General features: G+C 32.2%; 4 protein-coding genes across 10 annotated transcripts; 1 reads left to right on the plus strand and 3 right to left on the minus strand.

Moving 5' to 3' along the window:
• Nucleotides 1–1,289: 1,289 nt before the first annotated feature.
• LOC106791800 (sorting nexin-12) lies at nucleotides 1,290–3,527 on the minus strand. 2 transcript variants are annotated; one of them, XM_014757736.1, is made up of 4 exons: nucleotides 3,176–3,526; nucleotides 1,838–1,933; nucleotides 1,635–1,759; nucleotides 1,290–1,536 (listed from the first exon to the last, which is right to left on the minus strand). In XM_014757736.1, the coding sequence occupies exons 1-4, from the start codon at nucleotides 3,338–3,340 to the stop codon at nucleotides 1,431–1,433; spliced, it is 492 nt and encodes a 163-aa protein (XP_014613222.1). In that variant the 5' UTR covers nucleotides 3,341–3,526; the 3' UTR covers nucleotides 1,290–1,430. The 2 variants fall into 2 exon arrangements, with proteins under 2 accessions (XP_014613222.1, XP_014613231.1); XM_014757745.1 differs by having other exon boundaries at nucleotides 1,445–1,531; nucleotides 3,176–3,527.
• Nucleotides 3,528–3,927: 400 nt separating this feature from the next.
• Nucleotides 3,928–10,221, minus strand: LOC106791773 (glutamate [NMDA] receptor subunit 1). Of its 6 annotated transcripts, none has more exons than XR_001382226.1 (18): nucleotides 10,180–10,221; nucleotides 9,912–10,101; nucleotides 9,564–9,815; nucleotides 9,274–9,468; nucleotides 9,089–9,189; nucleotides 8,812–8,985; nucleotides 7,761–7,874; nucleotides 7,301–7,448; nucleotides 6,992–7,205; nucleotides 6,757–6,891; nucleotides 6,478–6,635; nucleotides 6,133–6,367; nucleotides 5,868–6,016; nucleotides 5,621–5,778; nucleotides 5,354–5,526; nucleotides 4,937–5,190; nucleotides 4,787–4,862; nucleotides 3,928–4,343 (listed from the first exon to the last, which is right to left on the minus strand). XR_001382226.1 is itself a non-coding variant. In XM_014757715.1 (18 exons), the coding sequence occupies exons 2-17, from the start codon at nucleotides 10,074–10,076 to the stop codon at nucleotides 4,860–4,862; spliced, it is 2,628 nt and encodes an 875-aa protein (XP_014613201.1). In that variant the 5' UTR covers nucleotides 10,077–10,101; nucleotides 10,180–10,221; the 3' UTR covers nucleotides 4,258–4,343; nucleotides 4,839–4,859. The 6 variants fall into 6 exon arrangements, 4 of the variants coding, with proteins under 4 accessions (XP_014613165.1, XP_014613174.1, XP_014613183.1 ...); XR_001382227.1 differs by having other exon boundaries at nucleotides 4,710–4,862; XM_014757715.1 differs by having other exon boundaries at nucleotides 4,258–4,343; nucleotides 4,839–4,862.
• Nucleotides 10,222–11,960: 1,739 nt separating this feature from the next.
• On the plus strand, nucleotides 11,961–15,426 carry LOC106791994 (monocarboxylate transporter 12). The gene is made up of 5 exons (XM_014758084.1): nucleotides 11,961–12,854; nucleotides 13,219–13,362; nucleotides 13,707–14,634; nucleotides 14,789–15,009; nucleotides 15,100–15,426. Exons 1-5 carry the CDS (start codon nucleotides 12,185–12,187, stop codon nucleotides 15,276–15,278), a joined length of 2,142 nt encoding a protein of 713 aa, XP_014613570.1. The 5' UTR covers nucleotides 11,961–12,184; the 3' UTR covers nucleotides 15,279–15,426.
• A 626-nt stretch (nucleotides 15,427–16,052) lies between these two features.
• LOC106791515 (UPF0547 protein C16orf87-like) lies at nucleotides 16,053–17,824 on the minus strand. Its single transcript, XM_014757194.1, has 3 exons — nucleotides 17,603–17,824; nucleotides 16,932–17,120; nucleotides 16,053–16,739 (listed from the first exon to the last, which is right to left on the minus strand). Exons 1-3 carry the CDS (start codon nucleotides 17,651–17,653, stop codon nucleotides 16,509–16,511), a joined length of 471 nt encoding a protein of 156 aa, XP_014612680.1. The 5' UTR covers nucleotides 17,654–17,824; the 3' UTR covers nucleotides 16,053–16,508.
• Nucleotides 17,825–18,214: the final 390 nt, after the last annotated feature.

Below are 18,214 nucleotides of genomic sequence, written 5' to 3' on the forward strand. Positions count from 1 at the left end.
ATTTCTTTTTTTTTTAAAACTTATTAATATTTTTTGTGTGCACACGTAATATTTGTAAAGGTAGGCTTATGATATTAATAATTATTAAATAATTAAAGACTGAAGTATTGTGTGCCCATTTGATTGTACCTGCTTAGACACCATATTGTTATATTCTAATTATTTATGAAAAAATAATGTTTCATGCAAACAATAAGGTTGTTTTTTAACACAAAAATCATATAATATACGAATTCGAAAAAAAGTGGCCATTGTATAAAAGTCAATAATTTTACTCTTGATTTCCAAACAATATCAATGACAATAATCGTAATAGTAATAATAGTAACAATAATTATTTTATTCCATTTGTGTTCGAAACGAGAAATTCAAACACAACAAAAAGATTCAGAATATTTAAATGTACAAATGTTTTTCAAGAATATTCTTTTTAGCAAATAGATATATTATACTATATTATATTAATATTTATTATTATTATTATTATTATTATTATTTTAAAACTCAATATTTTGATTTAAATCATTATTTAATTACTAATTAAAAGGAAAATTCGTATTTAGAGTTTTACACCTTTGTACATAAATTATTTGAGAAAATATATTCGTACAAGTTGTCCATGAAAATATTCATTGGTAGAAACAACGTTAAAACTCAAAACTTATAGAAAAATTAGAAACAACAAGATATATTACAACAATTTCATTACTTAAGAGTGACAAAGTTTTTGTTGAGAAATTTGCAGGTAGTTTATCCAATAAAAGTACGAAAAAGCAGATTTGGATCAACTATTATTATATAATTACTTCTATGTTTTGCACTTTTCTACCGAGCAACTTGTACATAAATATTATTATTATTAATTTTTATTCTTTTTTTTTAATCTTTTTTAATTTCCATAAGCCATATTTTAATGGACAAAAATTTGTGCACCGGTAATTATGCAAAAGTGTAACAACGCTGTATTGCGTTTTATACATGCACAAATTCTGTCATTCTTTTCTTTTTCATTTATTATTATTAATATTATTATTTATAGTGATTCATCTTCATAATTCATTTTTTGCCTGATGTGTAGATTATTATTGTTGAGATCGTTTAAAAAATTCTCTATGAAGTTAACTAATATTTAACTTTTTGATAAAAGATCCTTCATTAATTTGAGAAAACGATTTGAACGTAACTATTACAAAACCAAGATACTTGATTAAACATCACAGCACTAAAATCTCAATTATATAATATGAAAATATATATATACATATATATTCATATATATACATAAACCATATACATATATATATATATATATGCATATAAAGAAGGATCTTTTCGAATCTTTCAATGAAACATTATTAAAATAATGAAATATGGCTTAAATATCAAAGACTGGGTGAAATATACTTGTGAATTAGTCTTAACATTATTACTTATGTATTACGTATTTTCCCAGGTACGTAGTTCTTGTCTATTACAGGTTCTTGCAGAAATAAGTGTAAACATCGTTCATTCTGTGCTAACGGATGTCCAGCTATTCTAAAACACATTTAATATTGGAACTTATAAATGTATTCAATTTTATTATACTTGTCTCGTACAATTAAATATGTAAAATATTGTTTGATAACACTTACTTATTAACAAATATCTCTAAACCTTTCCTTCGGTCCTCAATAAAATCTTCCTCAAAAATTCCATCATCTCCTCGAAATGGCATTTGACGTTTCCATGCTTTTCCAGGTAATGGTGGTACAACAATCTACAAATTAAATAAAATATATTATATTAATATTATATTAAAACCTCGAGTAAAGAATATATTAACCGATTGGTGTACCTTGCTGTCCCTTTCCAATTCGTTTCTCAGCCATTCAAAATCGCTGTATCTTCTTCTAACTGTAGAGTCTTTGACTTTAAAGACGGGTAGGTTTGTCTTTAAAATAAGAAAAGAAAGAAAGAAGAAGAATTTAGAAGACAAAAAAAATCGAATTATTAAACATTTCCTAAATGAAAGCATAACGAATGAATATAAATATATATACAGGGTGTCAACATATTCTATGCACAAAGAAAAAAAAAATCAAGTTATGATATCAATTATGGATGTTCACATTTACTCATCACTATCAGTATTTATCTACACTGTTTACTATTTCGAAGTGATTTAGTAAATCTCAATTGATATCAATTCTCTTTAAATTTCCTTACGGAATACAACTAATCAAAATGCAGAAAGTATTTTCAAACCAAGAATGTGCGATAAAAATACTCTGACTGCTGTAAGAGAGTAGTATCAACGCAAATTTTGTAGCAGAAGAGTATCTTATCACTCATGTCAGTTTTTTTTGAATATGCATTTACAATTATACGAAACAAGTTCATTTCATCCAAAAACAGTGTCAGGGTTGTGTTCGCTCAGGCAATTGACACTTTGAAGAAGAAATAATTTTTTAATAAAGTTTTCAATGACCAATGTTTATATAACATTTTTTTCTTATTTTAATACATAAAATATATTGACACAATTTGACGAGTAAAATCGCGGACATCCTGTAGATATATATTTTCTAATAGATAATAATTAGTATAGATAGAAGCATCATTACAGAAACCTTAGAAATATTAACATTGGTGGAACATCTTAAAATTTACTAAGGTATCCTTCCTTCACTCAGAATATACAGTAAAAACAGATAATTTCATTAAATTCGTTTATCTAATGTTATGCGATAATAAGCGAGAGTATCTCGCGATATCGTCAATCTTTCTCTCTCCCGGGACAGAGATATAATATAATGAAACATAAATGCACAAATGAAATTGGTCGAAAGTAATGTTTTATAATTTGATGTATTTGATGTATCAAAAAAGGGGGGTAAGAACCGAGGCAATGAACGAACAGATAACAATAATAATTAGAATTACAGTTCATTCAAATAGAATGTCCTTATTTAAATACATAGGTAAATAGATAGATAGATAGACAGATAGATAGATAGATAGATGTGCGTACAATAAATTATTACTTGGATAAATGTCAAAGGTCTTTGATTTGTATCAATAATTTGGTAAAATTCCAAGAAGAAAGAGGTTCCAAAAATGACTAAAAAAAAGTAGATAAGAAAAATCTAAAAGTACATCCTCCAGATATTTGATAGAAATTTATTCAACTTACTCTCATGCGGACTTCGTAATCGGTATATCTTTTTTTACCGACGCCGTGTGTGATTGGATTAATCACGTCAATTTCGAGAAAATTTGCGGGCGCAGCGTAAGCGTCGTCCAATGTCTGTTTCTTAACGTTTAAACGCCTCGTTGCATCCACGGTAGTATCCGCCATTTCCTTAGCGAAATAATTGATTAGATATTTAATGGCGAAACACCACCTACTATATTAATTCGATATTCGATAGCTGACAAGTTAATTCTTTTTCGATTGACAGTACACTCTCTACAAGCTGACACCACATTTGACACAATTCCTTCGTTCTCGTGTGTTATGGCCCTGAACGAAGAAAAATGAAGATTCCGAATAGAAACTTTGTTTTAAAAAATTATTGCTTGACAGTGCTACTCCGACTATAACGGACGATCGGAGAACTAAGGATTTTAAATTCTTACGATTCACAAATTGTGAGATTTCATTCAAAATATTAAAATGATATTAAATTTTACATGCAAGCAAAAATATTCACTTAACAATTACGTCTGTCCCATATTTTAACAATAAAATATTTAAACGCGTACATTTGATTTGACGCGTCGATAGATTATCGACCAAGTCAAGATACATCGTCTCCTGGAACATATGGCGCGTCTTTCAAAGATGCTGATTCCCAAATCGTCAGTGGATAATTCTAAAAAACGTAAAACAATAAAATAAATAAATTGATATGAAACAAAATAAAAAGTAAATATATGTCGCAATTGTAACAATCAAAGAATTTTCTTTTATTTCAATGAACGAGACCTAAATTTAACTATTAATACAATTCCTTTAGTTCGTAGTGTGCGTTAATATATATGAAAGAGTTGTACATATTAAAAAACTATTTTTTGTGAACACGTAAGTACACAGTGTGTATGTATGTATATAATAATTAAACTACAAGATGAGATACATCGGCGGTGTAAACGGCAGGTGATAATCTTACGTCCTCAGAACGTGACATTGGTCGTTGACGTATATCACTATCTCCAGGCCATGCTCTTCCTGGACTACGTGGTAAGACGGTGCATCTGGCGACCGTATCGACTGCCAAGCTGACGGTCGTTGGGTCGTTCAGGCCATTGCTTTGAATTCTTCGTTGTGCAGCTATCGAAGCTCGAAGTGTTTTCCGCTTCTGCATAAATAAAATGAAGGGTTACATACAAATGAACTTATAAGTATCTTATCGCAAAGGAAATCCCTCGAAAAGAAAATGTTGACTATTATGATCGATTTAACGTTACGTAGGAATACACGTAGGATTGTCCAGAGATATGTAATACATGTTTGCTGTATTCAATTTGAATATTTTCAATTATCTTTTTAATGGAGATTTTTTACAAATTTTATTTTGTGTTATTTATGTGTATGGGGTTTTTTTTAGGATGATCCTACGTGTATCGTATTTCCTCGAGAGGAAGGATAAAAGTTTTATGAAATATGTAAATGTATATGTATATATATATATATATATTATATATGTATCTGCAACTAGTTTTACCTACAACTACTTCTTCATAATAATTTCTACACACAGTCAGTTGTGCAACTCGCTAATTATCACGTAATTATTATTACTAGGGTTCGAAGGGAAGTCCCTCGGGAAATGGACATGCTTCAGCGCAGCTACCTCGTCGTCGCTTCCTGAGGATTACTGATAAACACACATTTCTGAAGAAACGATGGAAACATATCAAACAACGAAATCGGCTGCCGATCGCTGTTTACCTCGATCGTTCCTCTCCATTTATCGGCTGCGTGCCTAGCCAGTTCCATTTTCTTCTGTTTTTTAATTTGATGCTTCTTGTACGCCATCTCGATAATAATCAAACCGATACCACCGATGATACCGACCGCAACCACTATGAACACTCCTGCCATATTTTTCAATCCGAGAGTGTTCGGAGTTTTTTCAAATTGTTCGCATTGTTGTAGATTTCCTTGCAGTATCCAAAGATTATCGAGACTTTCCATGAAACCACCTAAAAACGATATATGAAGTATTAATTATTACATTTGGAAATTGTTCTTCCTTATTTTTGTTACTTTTTAAAGTCTTTTCTTTTTTATTACACTTCGTTAAAAAAAAAAATATTCATGTTTCATTGATCTATTCTTATACTGATATCATAGCGTTGCTATTACTTTCGTGAAAGTCTAAAATTGCCAGAGTCACGGCATCCGCCCAGGGTGAACCTTTCTGTAGGCCAATTCCGTAACCAGAACGACCAAATAATTCACCGGCAGTTACTAACTCGCAATCTTGAGCTGCCTCAAATTCTAAACGTGAGCTATCCCAGATGAATGCCATTAATTTCCTAAAAATGACACAAACGACTTATCATATTGTACGTATTTACATCCTTGCTTTGAAAATTATATTAAGAAAGGACAGGTGTGAATAATACGTACCCAATTTTGATATCACGTATAGCATCTTCAGCTGTATCGTAATTGTTAGCTTCCATCGTTCGATACATATTAGAGAGTTCAACTTGTCGCCTGAAATACATGTCCACTGCTGATCCCTTAACTGTAGCGCATGTTAAATTTTCCATAGTATTCCTGAGCTTTAATGCAACATATAAAACAACATTTATTGTTTTATTCTCTAATTGTGTGCATATTTTTTTTTAGAAAACTTGTTGTGTCTACTTACTCGGGCATCATTGATCCCAGTTAATTTAGTTTTAGGACGTTCCAAGACAAGGAAGGCAGCTAAATTAGCTGTATATGATGCCACAATGATCATAGCAAATCCTGCCCATACCATGCCCAATACTCGAGCTGAAAAACTTCTTGGAGTACCTAAATAATATAGTACATAATAATTGAAATCTTGTTAGTAGCCATGGTGAACATTTTTCCTAATAGGTCGTTTAATTTATATGCCAAGTATAATGATAAGAAAAAACCATATTTACCTTCACCAATTCCACTATTCAATAATACTCCCCATGCGAACCAAACGGCACTCGAGAGATTGAGGGCATCTTCCTCGGTGCCGTCAGTATTAGCTAGTTTGAACCTCCCGAAAGGTGAAAACCGGTCGAGGAGGTACAGAACTAGCGCCACTACGTGCACCGAAACCATCACCAAGATCCAAAGGGTGTTACTAAATGGTTGTAAGAAAGATACCAGTGTTGATGATCTAGATGGCTGGAATCAAACAAGATTTTTGATTCATTTAACATTCAAGTATCTTTTCTTCGGATGAGAGTTCAATTTGGGAATTTATGTTTGAAATTCGGGAGCTCTTTTTCTGATACCTTTTTTTCCAGAATAGTTATCCCTTGATATTTGAATGGCTTGCTGAATTCAATGAATTCAGCACGTTCAGGATTAATCGTCAATGGTGCAACGATCATATCCGCTCGTTCGTTCACCAATTCTCCGATTAGTCCTGTCCATTCTTTTTTCCCTGCAACTGAAAAGTTAGATTTCCTTGCTTTTGTTTTTTTTTTATGTTAGAGATTAATAATTAATTATAATAAATAAATTTTAAATAAAAATAAATGTATACGAGAGAATGTTTGTTAGTAATATACCTGAATTATTTTTGATGACATAACTGCCAAATTGACCATCAGGGGATAGAGCAAGATTATAAGTGAAATTGATAGTCTTTGATAATTCTTTCAACAAATCAACGCAATAACCCTTGCAACAATACGTCTTCGAATCTATAGATTACAAGGTTTCACATTTATTTCCATGATCATTAATTATTTTCACAGTTAAACGCACGCACGCGCGCACACATCATTTGATTAAATTACTTACTCTCGTTTTCATCAATCTTGAAATGAGGACATGCTATTTCATCAGGCAGGCAAGATTCACTCTCGCTTGCTTCACGTACGTAAACGAAAGGTTTCTCTTCAATTGTCAATACCTTTAAGTGCGTTGGTATCATTAAACCTTCGGGTTTATTTTTTGAAGGTCCAGGCCAAATGATACTCGACTCGTTAACCCTTAATTTCATTTTTGTTCCATTCTGATAAAATATCGATCAAATTTCATACAAATGTTGAGATTTTCGTTCATTTCATAGAATTTTAATAATAAATCATTTTTATCTTTAATACTTACAGCTGGATAAAAGTATTGTCCAACTGAAACTTGCCGACCATTTTCGTTAACGTTAATAACATCATATTCGGCAAAAATACGATCGCCGTTGTCGTCAAAAGCAACTCTGCCAGTTTCTCCATGTGGTAAAACTTGTTGACGGATATAACTTAAATCATACAATCGTATATATTACGCAATTATAATATATCTAATTTGTTTTAAAAATATTAACCATTTAGCTACTATGCGCCTATATAAGATAGCGTTTTCCCTTTCGGTGTGTAACATTTTTTAATTTAAAGAGCTCCTATAGTAGCTAATTTATTTTTTTCCTTATAAATGTTACTTTGTATCAACGCAATCAAATTGCATAATTGGAGGAAACAAGGAAATACCGCGATGTTCATGGAAACGCGTCTACATGTATTGCACTGTAGCTAATGAGTTAAATAAAAAGAAATAACACGATGAGGCATACTCAAAAAGTTTCCTCCCAGTTTCCCATATCGTTCCGGAATCACCGCAATCCTTGGGAGCGCTCGTAATTTCTTCACTTTCGTTCATTTCTCGTAATGCAGAGACAAATGCGTATCTGGAATAGTAAGTATATACCCTCGACATCAGAAAAATTAATAATCGGATTACTTAAATATACTTATGCACACAACACAATTTCTACGGGACAACGTTTCCATGCAGTAACATCCATGAGATGAAATCAGAGTCCTTAGATCTGTAACCAACATCGATACATCAAAGTTTTCAAATTAAAATGATGCTGGTTCTTATCTCAGTGATACCTGTGTAATAGTCAAGAAATATTGTTGTTAAGAGATGCATTCTTAAGTTCTAAGGTCTCCTAAGTTCTTTTTTTTTCAAACTACATACAGCAGAAAGCTGAAATTACTTTCAATTCTTAACATATAGTGACTCTGTACGCGTATATATTTTATTATAATATCGACGCAATTTGATTACATGGCCATTGTGAATGATTGGTTTAGAAGACAAGAAGTTGTGTCTTATTCGCATTATCAATCAATTTTCCACTGGACAAAATAAATTTCTAAAGACAACGATCATGTAATCAGAACGTCAAAAAATATATACTTACGAATACAGGATGACTACGTTGAGAAATGAGACAGTAGTTTCAAGTTTTATATATGTAAGCAGTTTTTAAAAAAAAAGTTAGGCACCTTGTAGATGAAACGATGTGCAAGATAAGTCAAAATTTGATATAAAAAAAAAGAAAAAAAAAAAAAGAAAGAAAATTATATATTACAATTATAAAGCTAGCAAAAAAGAGTAAAGAGTAAAGAGATAGTGACGAGAAGATGTAAATTGAAGAAGATAATCAGAGGAAGAAAAATCTCAGCAATCTCAATCCTTTCTTCATAGTAGATGCGATTCCAAGTGATCGTGGAATTGTGTGAAGTGGAAGTTTTACCTAATTGTGAAACTATGTACACAGTTTCATGCATATACATGTAGGAGTGCCTATCATGTGAGATCGTAAAAGAACTGACAGGCTGTCCTTGATGTGAGCCTTCTCTGCGCTCGCGTTAATTAATTTCAGTCCAAGAAGACCTTCTGGTGCGTTAGGTGCATCCAATGCTTGCTCGGTAACGATCCAAACGTATCCAGCTCCGGTCATGTTCAATGATGCTGCATCTCTGAAGATAATTTTTGCATCTGTCTTTCTGTAAGTTAAAAACACAAATATATTCAAACGTTTCTATCCGAATGATCTTCTTATCTGTCGTAAGATTAGATTATTCTAATTAATAAATTGATTTTACTTACGTGGCATACATCAAACAGACTCTGGCTTGCGCACTTTTCATTTCCATCAAATGTTCCATAAAACTATCAAGACCTGGCTCGAATTCTATAACGGATTCTACCTGTTTTTTTTTTTTAGGGACAGATAATTATCGATATTAGAAAATGTTTTAAGGTAAACGACGGAAGAGGACAGATGGACCTACGTGTACTTTTATTTCAACGTCGTCTTCTAAATTTTGCGACGTCGTTTGAAAACGTCCTAGCAAAGCACGACCATCGGTGTCCGAACTATGGATGAAAATGATCTTCATGTAGTTAAAATATTTCAACATTTCAACCCACACGTCAGCCTGATGAGAATATGGCGGAACGGTTCGTAAGAATGACACGTGTATGTTCTGAAAAAATATTTCTAAATATGTTTGCCCATCTGTAAGAATTTCTCTTACATCCTCATGAATACAAGTAAGGTATGATCTAAAGATCGACGTACTTTATCGGAAAATGCTGAATCACGCGAAGAGATACCAATTACAGGTATATGATAAAAACCACTGGTATAGGAAACAGCAGCTGGTGACAAATCACCTGTTAGAGGATTGGACACCACTACTGCATAAACTTGTTGAGCGATTAGAGATTTACAAACGCTGAGAGCTGTCCTGATCGGACTGGAGTCCATTTCGATGACAGTGTGCTGATAAGTTATACCTTTGTTCACGTATTGCGAATCAAAGTTCAAATGCTAAAATATAATAATTACATTATGCTTGTATCAATAAAACAAAGCCTTTTGCTCAAATCAAATAATAATTAATGTATCAATAAAATGTATGCTCACGGCCACGGTGTCAGCAAAGTAAGTTTTGCTTTCGTTGTTTGAAAGGACACCACCGATCATGAACAAAGTTGGACTATTGTGACTGGATGGTCTCGCGGCATGATTATAGTCTTCGAAAAGCATCAGAAGACAAATCAATGCTATCATTTTACTAGATTTTCCCATTGCGATAGGGTAAACAAATTGAAGTCTAGAAAAGACACGAAGTATGTAGGAAAATTTATGTCAAAATTTGCATGCTTTAAAAAACGGATCTCTCTCGACCTACCTGACGTTTAATTAAATCCCGGTTTTATTTCTTCTCTCTTTGAGGTAAGACAAGGAATTAAAAAAAAGAAAAGACCGAAAGAAAGAAAAATAAAATGTGATAAAACTAAACTAGATATACAAATATATTGTCGACACCGCGTTCATCCACCCACCAAAAAATGATTGAAAAATTTGACGAAACAAGTAGAAGAATACTTGGGCACGGCCCAAGTTATAATGGCCCGAAGTACGAGGACAGAGCCAAGATCTGACCTCCTCTTGGGATACATTGATCCAGTTGGATGCTGCGCGCAAGTGAGGGATTCATTCCCATCCCCACTATCGTAAATTCAAAGATTTTGGCACCAACTTTCGAATTCGATCTCTTCTTTGCACCTGTCTTTTCCCTTAGATTTGATAATATGTTGCAATATTGCGATAGAGATAAGGATATGATCTACAATGATCGTATATTTTAGATATTATATAAAATTATCAGACTTGTCTAAAATATTGATCATATTTCAACGGAGGTAAACACTGGTACCACAAGTTACCACGTGTCTTCCATGTTTCAATAATAACAGCCTAATAACTCTACTTAAATATGAATTCTTACATTATCTAAGGGATATATATAATCAAGGATAAAGTCAATGCAGCTACACGCAAACATAAATGCTTTATTTTTCATTTTTCTTTTTTCTTTCTTACTTTCTTTTATCATATTTACCTGCAACAACTGTGTCAGACAAATTTTATTCGAAATTATATATATATATATATGTATATATATATATAAACAAACTAATATGGTATTAAAGAGGTATGTCAGGATGAATTTGTATAATTATTATGCAAATTTATTATCGATTTATTAGCATATTACAATAATATATAAATCATTATTTTCATTCGTAGAGATCAACAGGAAAGAGAATGAATCCAAATCCATGTGAAATCAAAGAATCCCTTAGGTGTATCCTAAACGTAGATTGTTCTTAAAACATTTAAATTGATGACGAGCAATAATCAAAGTTTTACGACACATGGCGATTGTGACAAGAAGGAAAGAAAGAAAGACAGAGTAAGGAAAATAGAGAAGGAGAAAGGGAAAGAGAAAGAGAGAGAGAGAGACAAAGAGTGCGTCATTTCATCATTTCGTACCTGCTGCATATCGATCCCGTAGGTTTCCACCCCGTGGCGACCTCATGTGCGTGCGCAACCCCCTTCCATTCTGTATTTACCGAGGAACCGTCTGATCGTGACAGAAGGAACAGTGGAGAATAAGAAGTTAAATGGTGAGAGACATTGCTACCGGGTTGGCAAGAAGGCAAGGCAAGGCAAGAGAAGGCAAGAGAAGGCAAGAGAAGGCAACGTAACGAAGAACATTGCAAAGAAAAGGACTGAAATATAGAGTGTGTGTTTAAAGAAAAGATTCTTTATTGTTTGTCACTATTATACACCACTGTCAAGAAAAAACAAAAAAAGGGAAATAATAAGAATTAAAAAGAGAGAAAAAGGAAGAGAGAGAGAGAGAGAGAGAGAGAGAGAGAGAGAGAGAGAGAGAGAGAGTGAAAGAAAGAGAGACAGAGACAGAGATAGGTAGATAAATATATAGAGCTTATGACGTATACGAATACATAGATCAAGATACATAGACGATTGTTAGGTAACGTATGTAAAGCAAGCAAAAAAGGAAGGGTGAGGGCGAATGAAAGAAAGAGAGAGAGAGAGAAAGAGAGAGAGAGAGGGAGAGAGAGAGAGTGGAAGTGAGAGTGCAAGGTAAAAGAAAAAAAAATAGAGAGATAAAGATAATTAAACAAGAGTCTTCTTCTCTTTTTGGTTGAAAACTTAAAAAGAAAAAAAAACATTAGACCTAAACATAAACGCATAAGAGAGTTAGAGAGAAAGAGAGAGAGAGAGAAAGAGAGAGAGAGAGAGAGAGAGCGAGAGAGAGTGAAAGAGAAAGAATACGTAATTCCAATGTATTACGGTTTTCGTTTCGTCGAAGACAGTAAAAAATGTCGTTGCCACGGGAATGGAGTTTCCAGGATTCGTGTAGATCGGTCGACCGTGCGACCTCGACGGTCGGCTGTGGCACAGGAGGAATTGGAGCAGCGTCACAGGAGATGGTCAGTACGGCCGTCATCGACGAAAATATGAATCAACAGAATCAGCTGGGTTCCTTACTCTCGATTCATTCCGCACCCGTATTTGATTTAAGTACTGGCGTGCCATCCCCTAAAAGGCCGGCCTCGTTGATGGTTCAAACTACTGCTACCTCGACACCGGTCGTGCCACCTCATTTACAAAGTCCACCGGATACGATCGAGGACGAGGATAATGAAAATCTCTTAACAATATCAAGTTTAACGGCTAGACCATTGATAGCGAAATCCCGTGAGCTTCGTTCCTCTAAAACCATTAATTCGAAAATCCCGCCAACCAAGAAGAAGAAGAAACCTAAAAGGAGAGATACCAGAAAACTAAGGAATCCTACTTATATACCTTTGGATGGTGGATATGGTTGGGTCGTCGTATTTGGTGCCTTTTTCGTCCAATTTTGGGTCGCTGGCCTGGTCAAATCCTATGGCGTCCTCTATGTCGAAATCATGGAAACGTTCAAGGACTCATCAGCATCGGTTGCATCTTGGATACCAGCTATACTTTCTTGCCTTTGTCTCGCCTTGGGTGAGTCATGCGTTCTCCAATTATTATTATTATATCTTTTCGCATATATATACTCTTTTTTTGTTATATATTAGTTCATTTTTCGCGCGCACCAATTGAAATTTTGCAAATTTTTCTTAACAATTTTGAACGAATTATATATTTTTTATAGAATATTTTTTAATCTATAACATATATAATATTAATTGTTACGTTCTCAGGGACGTTGATCTCCAATCTTATATAATAAAATATGCATGATTACAAGCAAACCTACGCATAAAGTTTTGGAAAATATTTCCTTCGTCACGTTGATGCAGTTTATTTATAAAGAAAATCAATCGATGTAGAAACTTACATAGTTAACATTGATCGTTCATTTCAGCGCCTGTAACGAGTATACTGTGTCAAAAGTATAGCTGCCGTGCTGTCGTTTTCATCGGTGGATTGTTCTGTGCTTTAGGACTTACGACTAGTTATTTCGCCACCAGCTTGATACATCTCTTTTTTACATTTGGTATCTTGACTGGTGAGTCCGATCATTTATTATTAGATGAGATATAAAATAATTCAAAATATAAGGAATGATTTAGATCAGTTTTTTCGGACACTGCTATTACCTTTTCATCGTATTAATTATTCTATATTAAAGCTTTTTAAATTTTTATGAGCTGAATCAGACTTTCGGAAACGATCATTTTTGCGAAAGTGTCCTAATAATTATTAAGAAAATAAAATAACAAACAATTCAAAAGTAATTGGATACAGATCTACGAGCTAAAAAGAAATTAAATTGAAATAATAATTTTCAAATAAAAGATTTCAGACTGAATGAAATTTGAATAAATGAAAATAAAAATCCATTTTTTTCAGGGATCGGTGGTGGATTGTCGACAACACCAGGCATCATAATCGTTTCTCAATACTTCGATAAGCATCGTGCTCTAGCAAACGGTATATGCGTATCAGGGACAGCAGCGGGAAGCTTTGTATTTCCCCTTTTAATCGAAACGTTAGTCAAGAATTTTGGTTTTCACGGTACGATATTACTTTTGGGTGGATGTATGCTTCACGTATGCGTCAGTGCGACATTGTACAGGCCACTTGAGAATAATTATCTTCCGGATAATGAAACGAACGACAAAGGGGTGAAGTCTGGTGAAAAAAAGAATGACAGCAATGGCGGACAGGAAGCAACGAAGCAACAGAAACTCGATCTTCTCTTCGCCAATGATGCGACGGCTCGTCACAATCTTCTCAACGAATTATTCCATCAGAATAGCGTGATAGCTGTCGAATTAACGGATAGTGACGAAGAGAAGGACGTGATGGGGGAAACTCTTATGATGAAACCAATTTCAAAAATACGAAGCTCGAGTATATTGCATAGCGTTGAAGATTTATCAACTGACTCAACGTGCGTCTACAAAGCGAGATCATCCCTGAGATCTCTTAGGTCTTCCGCCACAGTTGTATGTCCTGCACCGATACCCCAAACCGATGTTATGACTACTACGGAAGAACCCAAAACGATAATGCAAAAAGTTGCACGTTATATTGATCTTTCCTTATTGAAGAATCCACAATTTATAATGATGTGCTTTTCAGTCAGTCTAATGTCGACTGGAAGTCCATATATGTTATATTACTTGCCAGCATATGTTCACGCGGGTGGATATACGAAAGCAGAAGCTGGTTATCTCGTAGCTATCTCGGCTGCTCTCGATTTATGTGGCAGACTTGGATTAGGTTGGCTCTCTGATTTGCAACTTTTTGATCGACGAAAAGGATACATTGGAAGGTAATATTTTTTAGTATTAGAACTCGGCATGATTTTTCTTTTACTTTCATTGGGTCATTGATTATTTCTTTTTAGTTTTGTTCATTAAAAAAACAAAATGTTTTTAATTTAATTATATTCATTGAGAGTATTGAAATGAAACTTTCTTCTACAGTGTCGTTGGTGCCGGTGTTGCGGTGTTAACAATACCAATGGCTCATTCGTTTTACGTCTTAGCGTGTTCCGTTGGAATGTACGGATTATGCTTGGGGTGTTGGTTTCTTTTAGTTCCCGTCCTTCTTGCTGACCAATATGGAACTGATAAAATATCTTCGACTTATGGATTGGTCAGAATGTTTCAAAGTGTTGGCGCTATTTCTATACCACCTCTCGCAGGTACGATTTGCTATTCAAATTTTTATATCGATGATAACGATGACGCATTAACATTTATTCTCGTTTATTTTTTTTTTCTAATAATTCCAGGTTATTTACGTGATGTGACTGGAAGTTACACCGTATGTTTCCTGTGTATGGGTACATGCATGGTAATGGGAGGTTTGCCTCTCCTATTGGTATTCAATGAAGTACCAAAACCAACGAAGCTGCCCGTTAATAATACTGAAAATAATAATTGTCAAGGAGATACAAATGTGAAAGAATAAAATATTTTGCAAGTGTGTGATATTCCTTGAAGAAAAGAGAGAGAGAGAGAGAGAGCGAGAGAGCGAGAGAGAGAGAGAGAAAGAGAGAGAGAAAGAGAGAGAAAAAGAGAGAGAAAAAGAGAGAGAAAAAGAGAGAGAGAGAAAGAGAGAGTAAACGTGTATTAGAAAAATAATAAATCGCAGCATTTTTGTCGCTATATAATTTTTGTTTCTTATAAATTTGTTGATAGTTATATCGAGAATAATTCTTCATACATTGAAAAATAATTCATATAATTCAACTTATTGAAATAAATTATCGTTATGTTCTGCATGATCAATCAAATCTCTTATGAATATAATTGTTGTTATTACTGTTACTTGCTCTTGTTACTTGTTGTTGTTACTTTATTCTCTCGTTGATTATTATTATTATTATTATTATTATTACTATTAATGACGTAAACGATTAATTGTATAGATATATATAAAAATTCGCGCACAAAATTAGAACTGAACACAGAACAATATGAAAATACGAGCGTATAGATCACATCCTTATTTTATTTTATTTCAAAATTTGCCTTTATAATTCGTTATTTACATATTATTTACACACACAATGTACAATATTATATTTTTAATTACATTATAAATGTGTATATATATATAAATATATATATATCTCCATATATATATATATATATCTATATATATATATATAAAAAGGTACAAAATCTGTCATTAATAACAAACTGAAGCACGGTAATTACAATTAGACTACCTTCTTTTTTTTTTTGTTGCATAATTTCATATTTCATATTTGATATATCTATTTACATTTGTATGCTATTAGTTTTTTTTTGTTCCATTTGGATCAATTGTCTTATAATAGTCTTATTGATTGTGGAAATATAAATATATCTGTTATCTAACTAAAAATTGGTAGAAAGAAGATTGAATAAATAGAGAAATTCTATTAGCAAAAATCACAGATAGAAAAAAGAAAAAAAAGAGGAAGAAGAATATTTGTTTGTAAAAGTACAAATATGTATATACATAGAGAATATTTCTTTATCGTAAATTATATTGCTTTGTGATGTGTCTTCGACGTTATTCAAAAGATATTGAGAACATTCATTAACTATCTTTAAAAAGTTAATCATTTTTAAAAAGAAAAGTATTTGTACAGTCAAAACACATCTTATAATCACATTATTATATGTACATTCTCTGCGTAGAGAAAACAATTCATGATGGCTTCCACGCTACTACCTTCATTTTATTATTAAGCTCTTGTAAAATAAGAGAGCATGTTAACTGTTTTTCTGGAGATAAGCCACTAATTCCTTCCATTTCATCATCGTCATCACCCAATCCACTACTACTTCCATTTTTACCTTTCCCTTTACCTTTTCTTTTTTTCTTTTTATTTAATTGACGACAATCTATATCACTGGAAGTATCTGCAGCACGTCTTATCTAAGAATATAAAGTTGTAAGATTTTCAATGCAACTTATAGATCACTCGTTAAGGATTTTATGTATAATATTTTTTAAATATCTTAATACTATCACATATTTAATTTAATATTCTATATAATCACAAACCATACCGTATAATATAAGGTAAAAAAATATTAATAGATGTATAAAAGTAACGGTATGGAATACCTTTGAACTTTTCTTTGTTTGTTTGTCATATTCTAATGCATCATAATAATTTGGCTTCTCACGTTTGATACGATTAGTTCTTCTCGTTTTCATAACTCCACTATCTGGACTTGGTGGACTTTTGATGGAATTACGCCGTGCATTAAAAAATGAATGTCCACATGGACATGCTTTACAAGCAACGGGTACCTTAAAATAAAATATTTTCAATTAACACTAGAACTGCTGGTTTAATATTATTTCTGATATATATCTAAAAAATTAATAGATAAATAATTAATACAGAAATTCATAAATCTAATTATATGTGTATAATAAAAAAATCATAATGTTTGCCTAGAAAAAGGAATAATGAAATTTAAGGTATAAATTTATAAAAAAAACAATGGCTAACAATCATTTTGATTGGTATAAATCTAATATTAATATTAGATATTACTTTAATTATGTTTAGAAAATTTAATTAAAAAAACAATATATAAATAATGTAATTATTTATTTTATATTACTTTTTTATAGAATTTATTATATTAGAGCTTAAAAAAAAAAACAAATTTCTGATTAAATTATCACATTATGACTCATTCCTCCAGATATATTAGATTAATTTACTTTTCTGTCATGTCTAATACATTTTATTGAATATAAAGAAAAATATTAAATTAAATTACCTGTTGTTCACATTTCGGACAACCCTTACTAATAGTTTTTGTTTTCGCCATAATTAACACGTACACAAAATTTACATATAAATTTGTTCTATCTAAATTTCCTATGAATATAACCCATTAAATGGTTAAATGGTGTGTGTTAAAAAATCATTATGGCAAACTTCTACCTACACCGACTAAATTAATTTTATTTTAAGAACACCACACATATTATATATACACTATTCATACAAATAATATTCTTTGTAGTTTCTATTTTGTCTGCTAGATGACAGTTCCATGTCACAAGAGTAGACCAATCAACGTTTGTCTATCTCCTACTTGCCTATATTGTTATTGTCATTGGTTGGACAATGAACGAAAAAAAATTAAATACATATGATAAATAATAAAATATAATACTATTTCATTCTTGAATTAATTCATATCATTGATTAATAAAAGTTATTAATATTTTATTCATCTAAATTTTAATAACAGATTTGCATATTAAAATGTAAATACATTATAGATGGAATTTATATATATAAATTGATTCAATAATATACACCGACTTATTGATATGATATCATGTTCGTTGTATAGAAATAATTTCGAATTTGTAGGAACAAA

The sequence above is a fragment of the Polistes canadensis genome, unplaced genomic scaffold (assembly GCF_001313835.1).
Source record: "Polistes canadensis isolate GaletaPanama2010 unplaced genomic scaffold, ASM131383v1 scaffold_8, whole genome shotgun sequence".
NCBI classification, from domain to species: Eukaryota; Metazoa; Arthropoda; class Insecta; order Hymenoptera; family Vespidae; genus Polistes; species Polistes canadensis.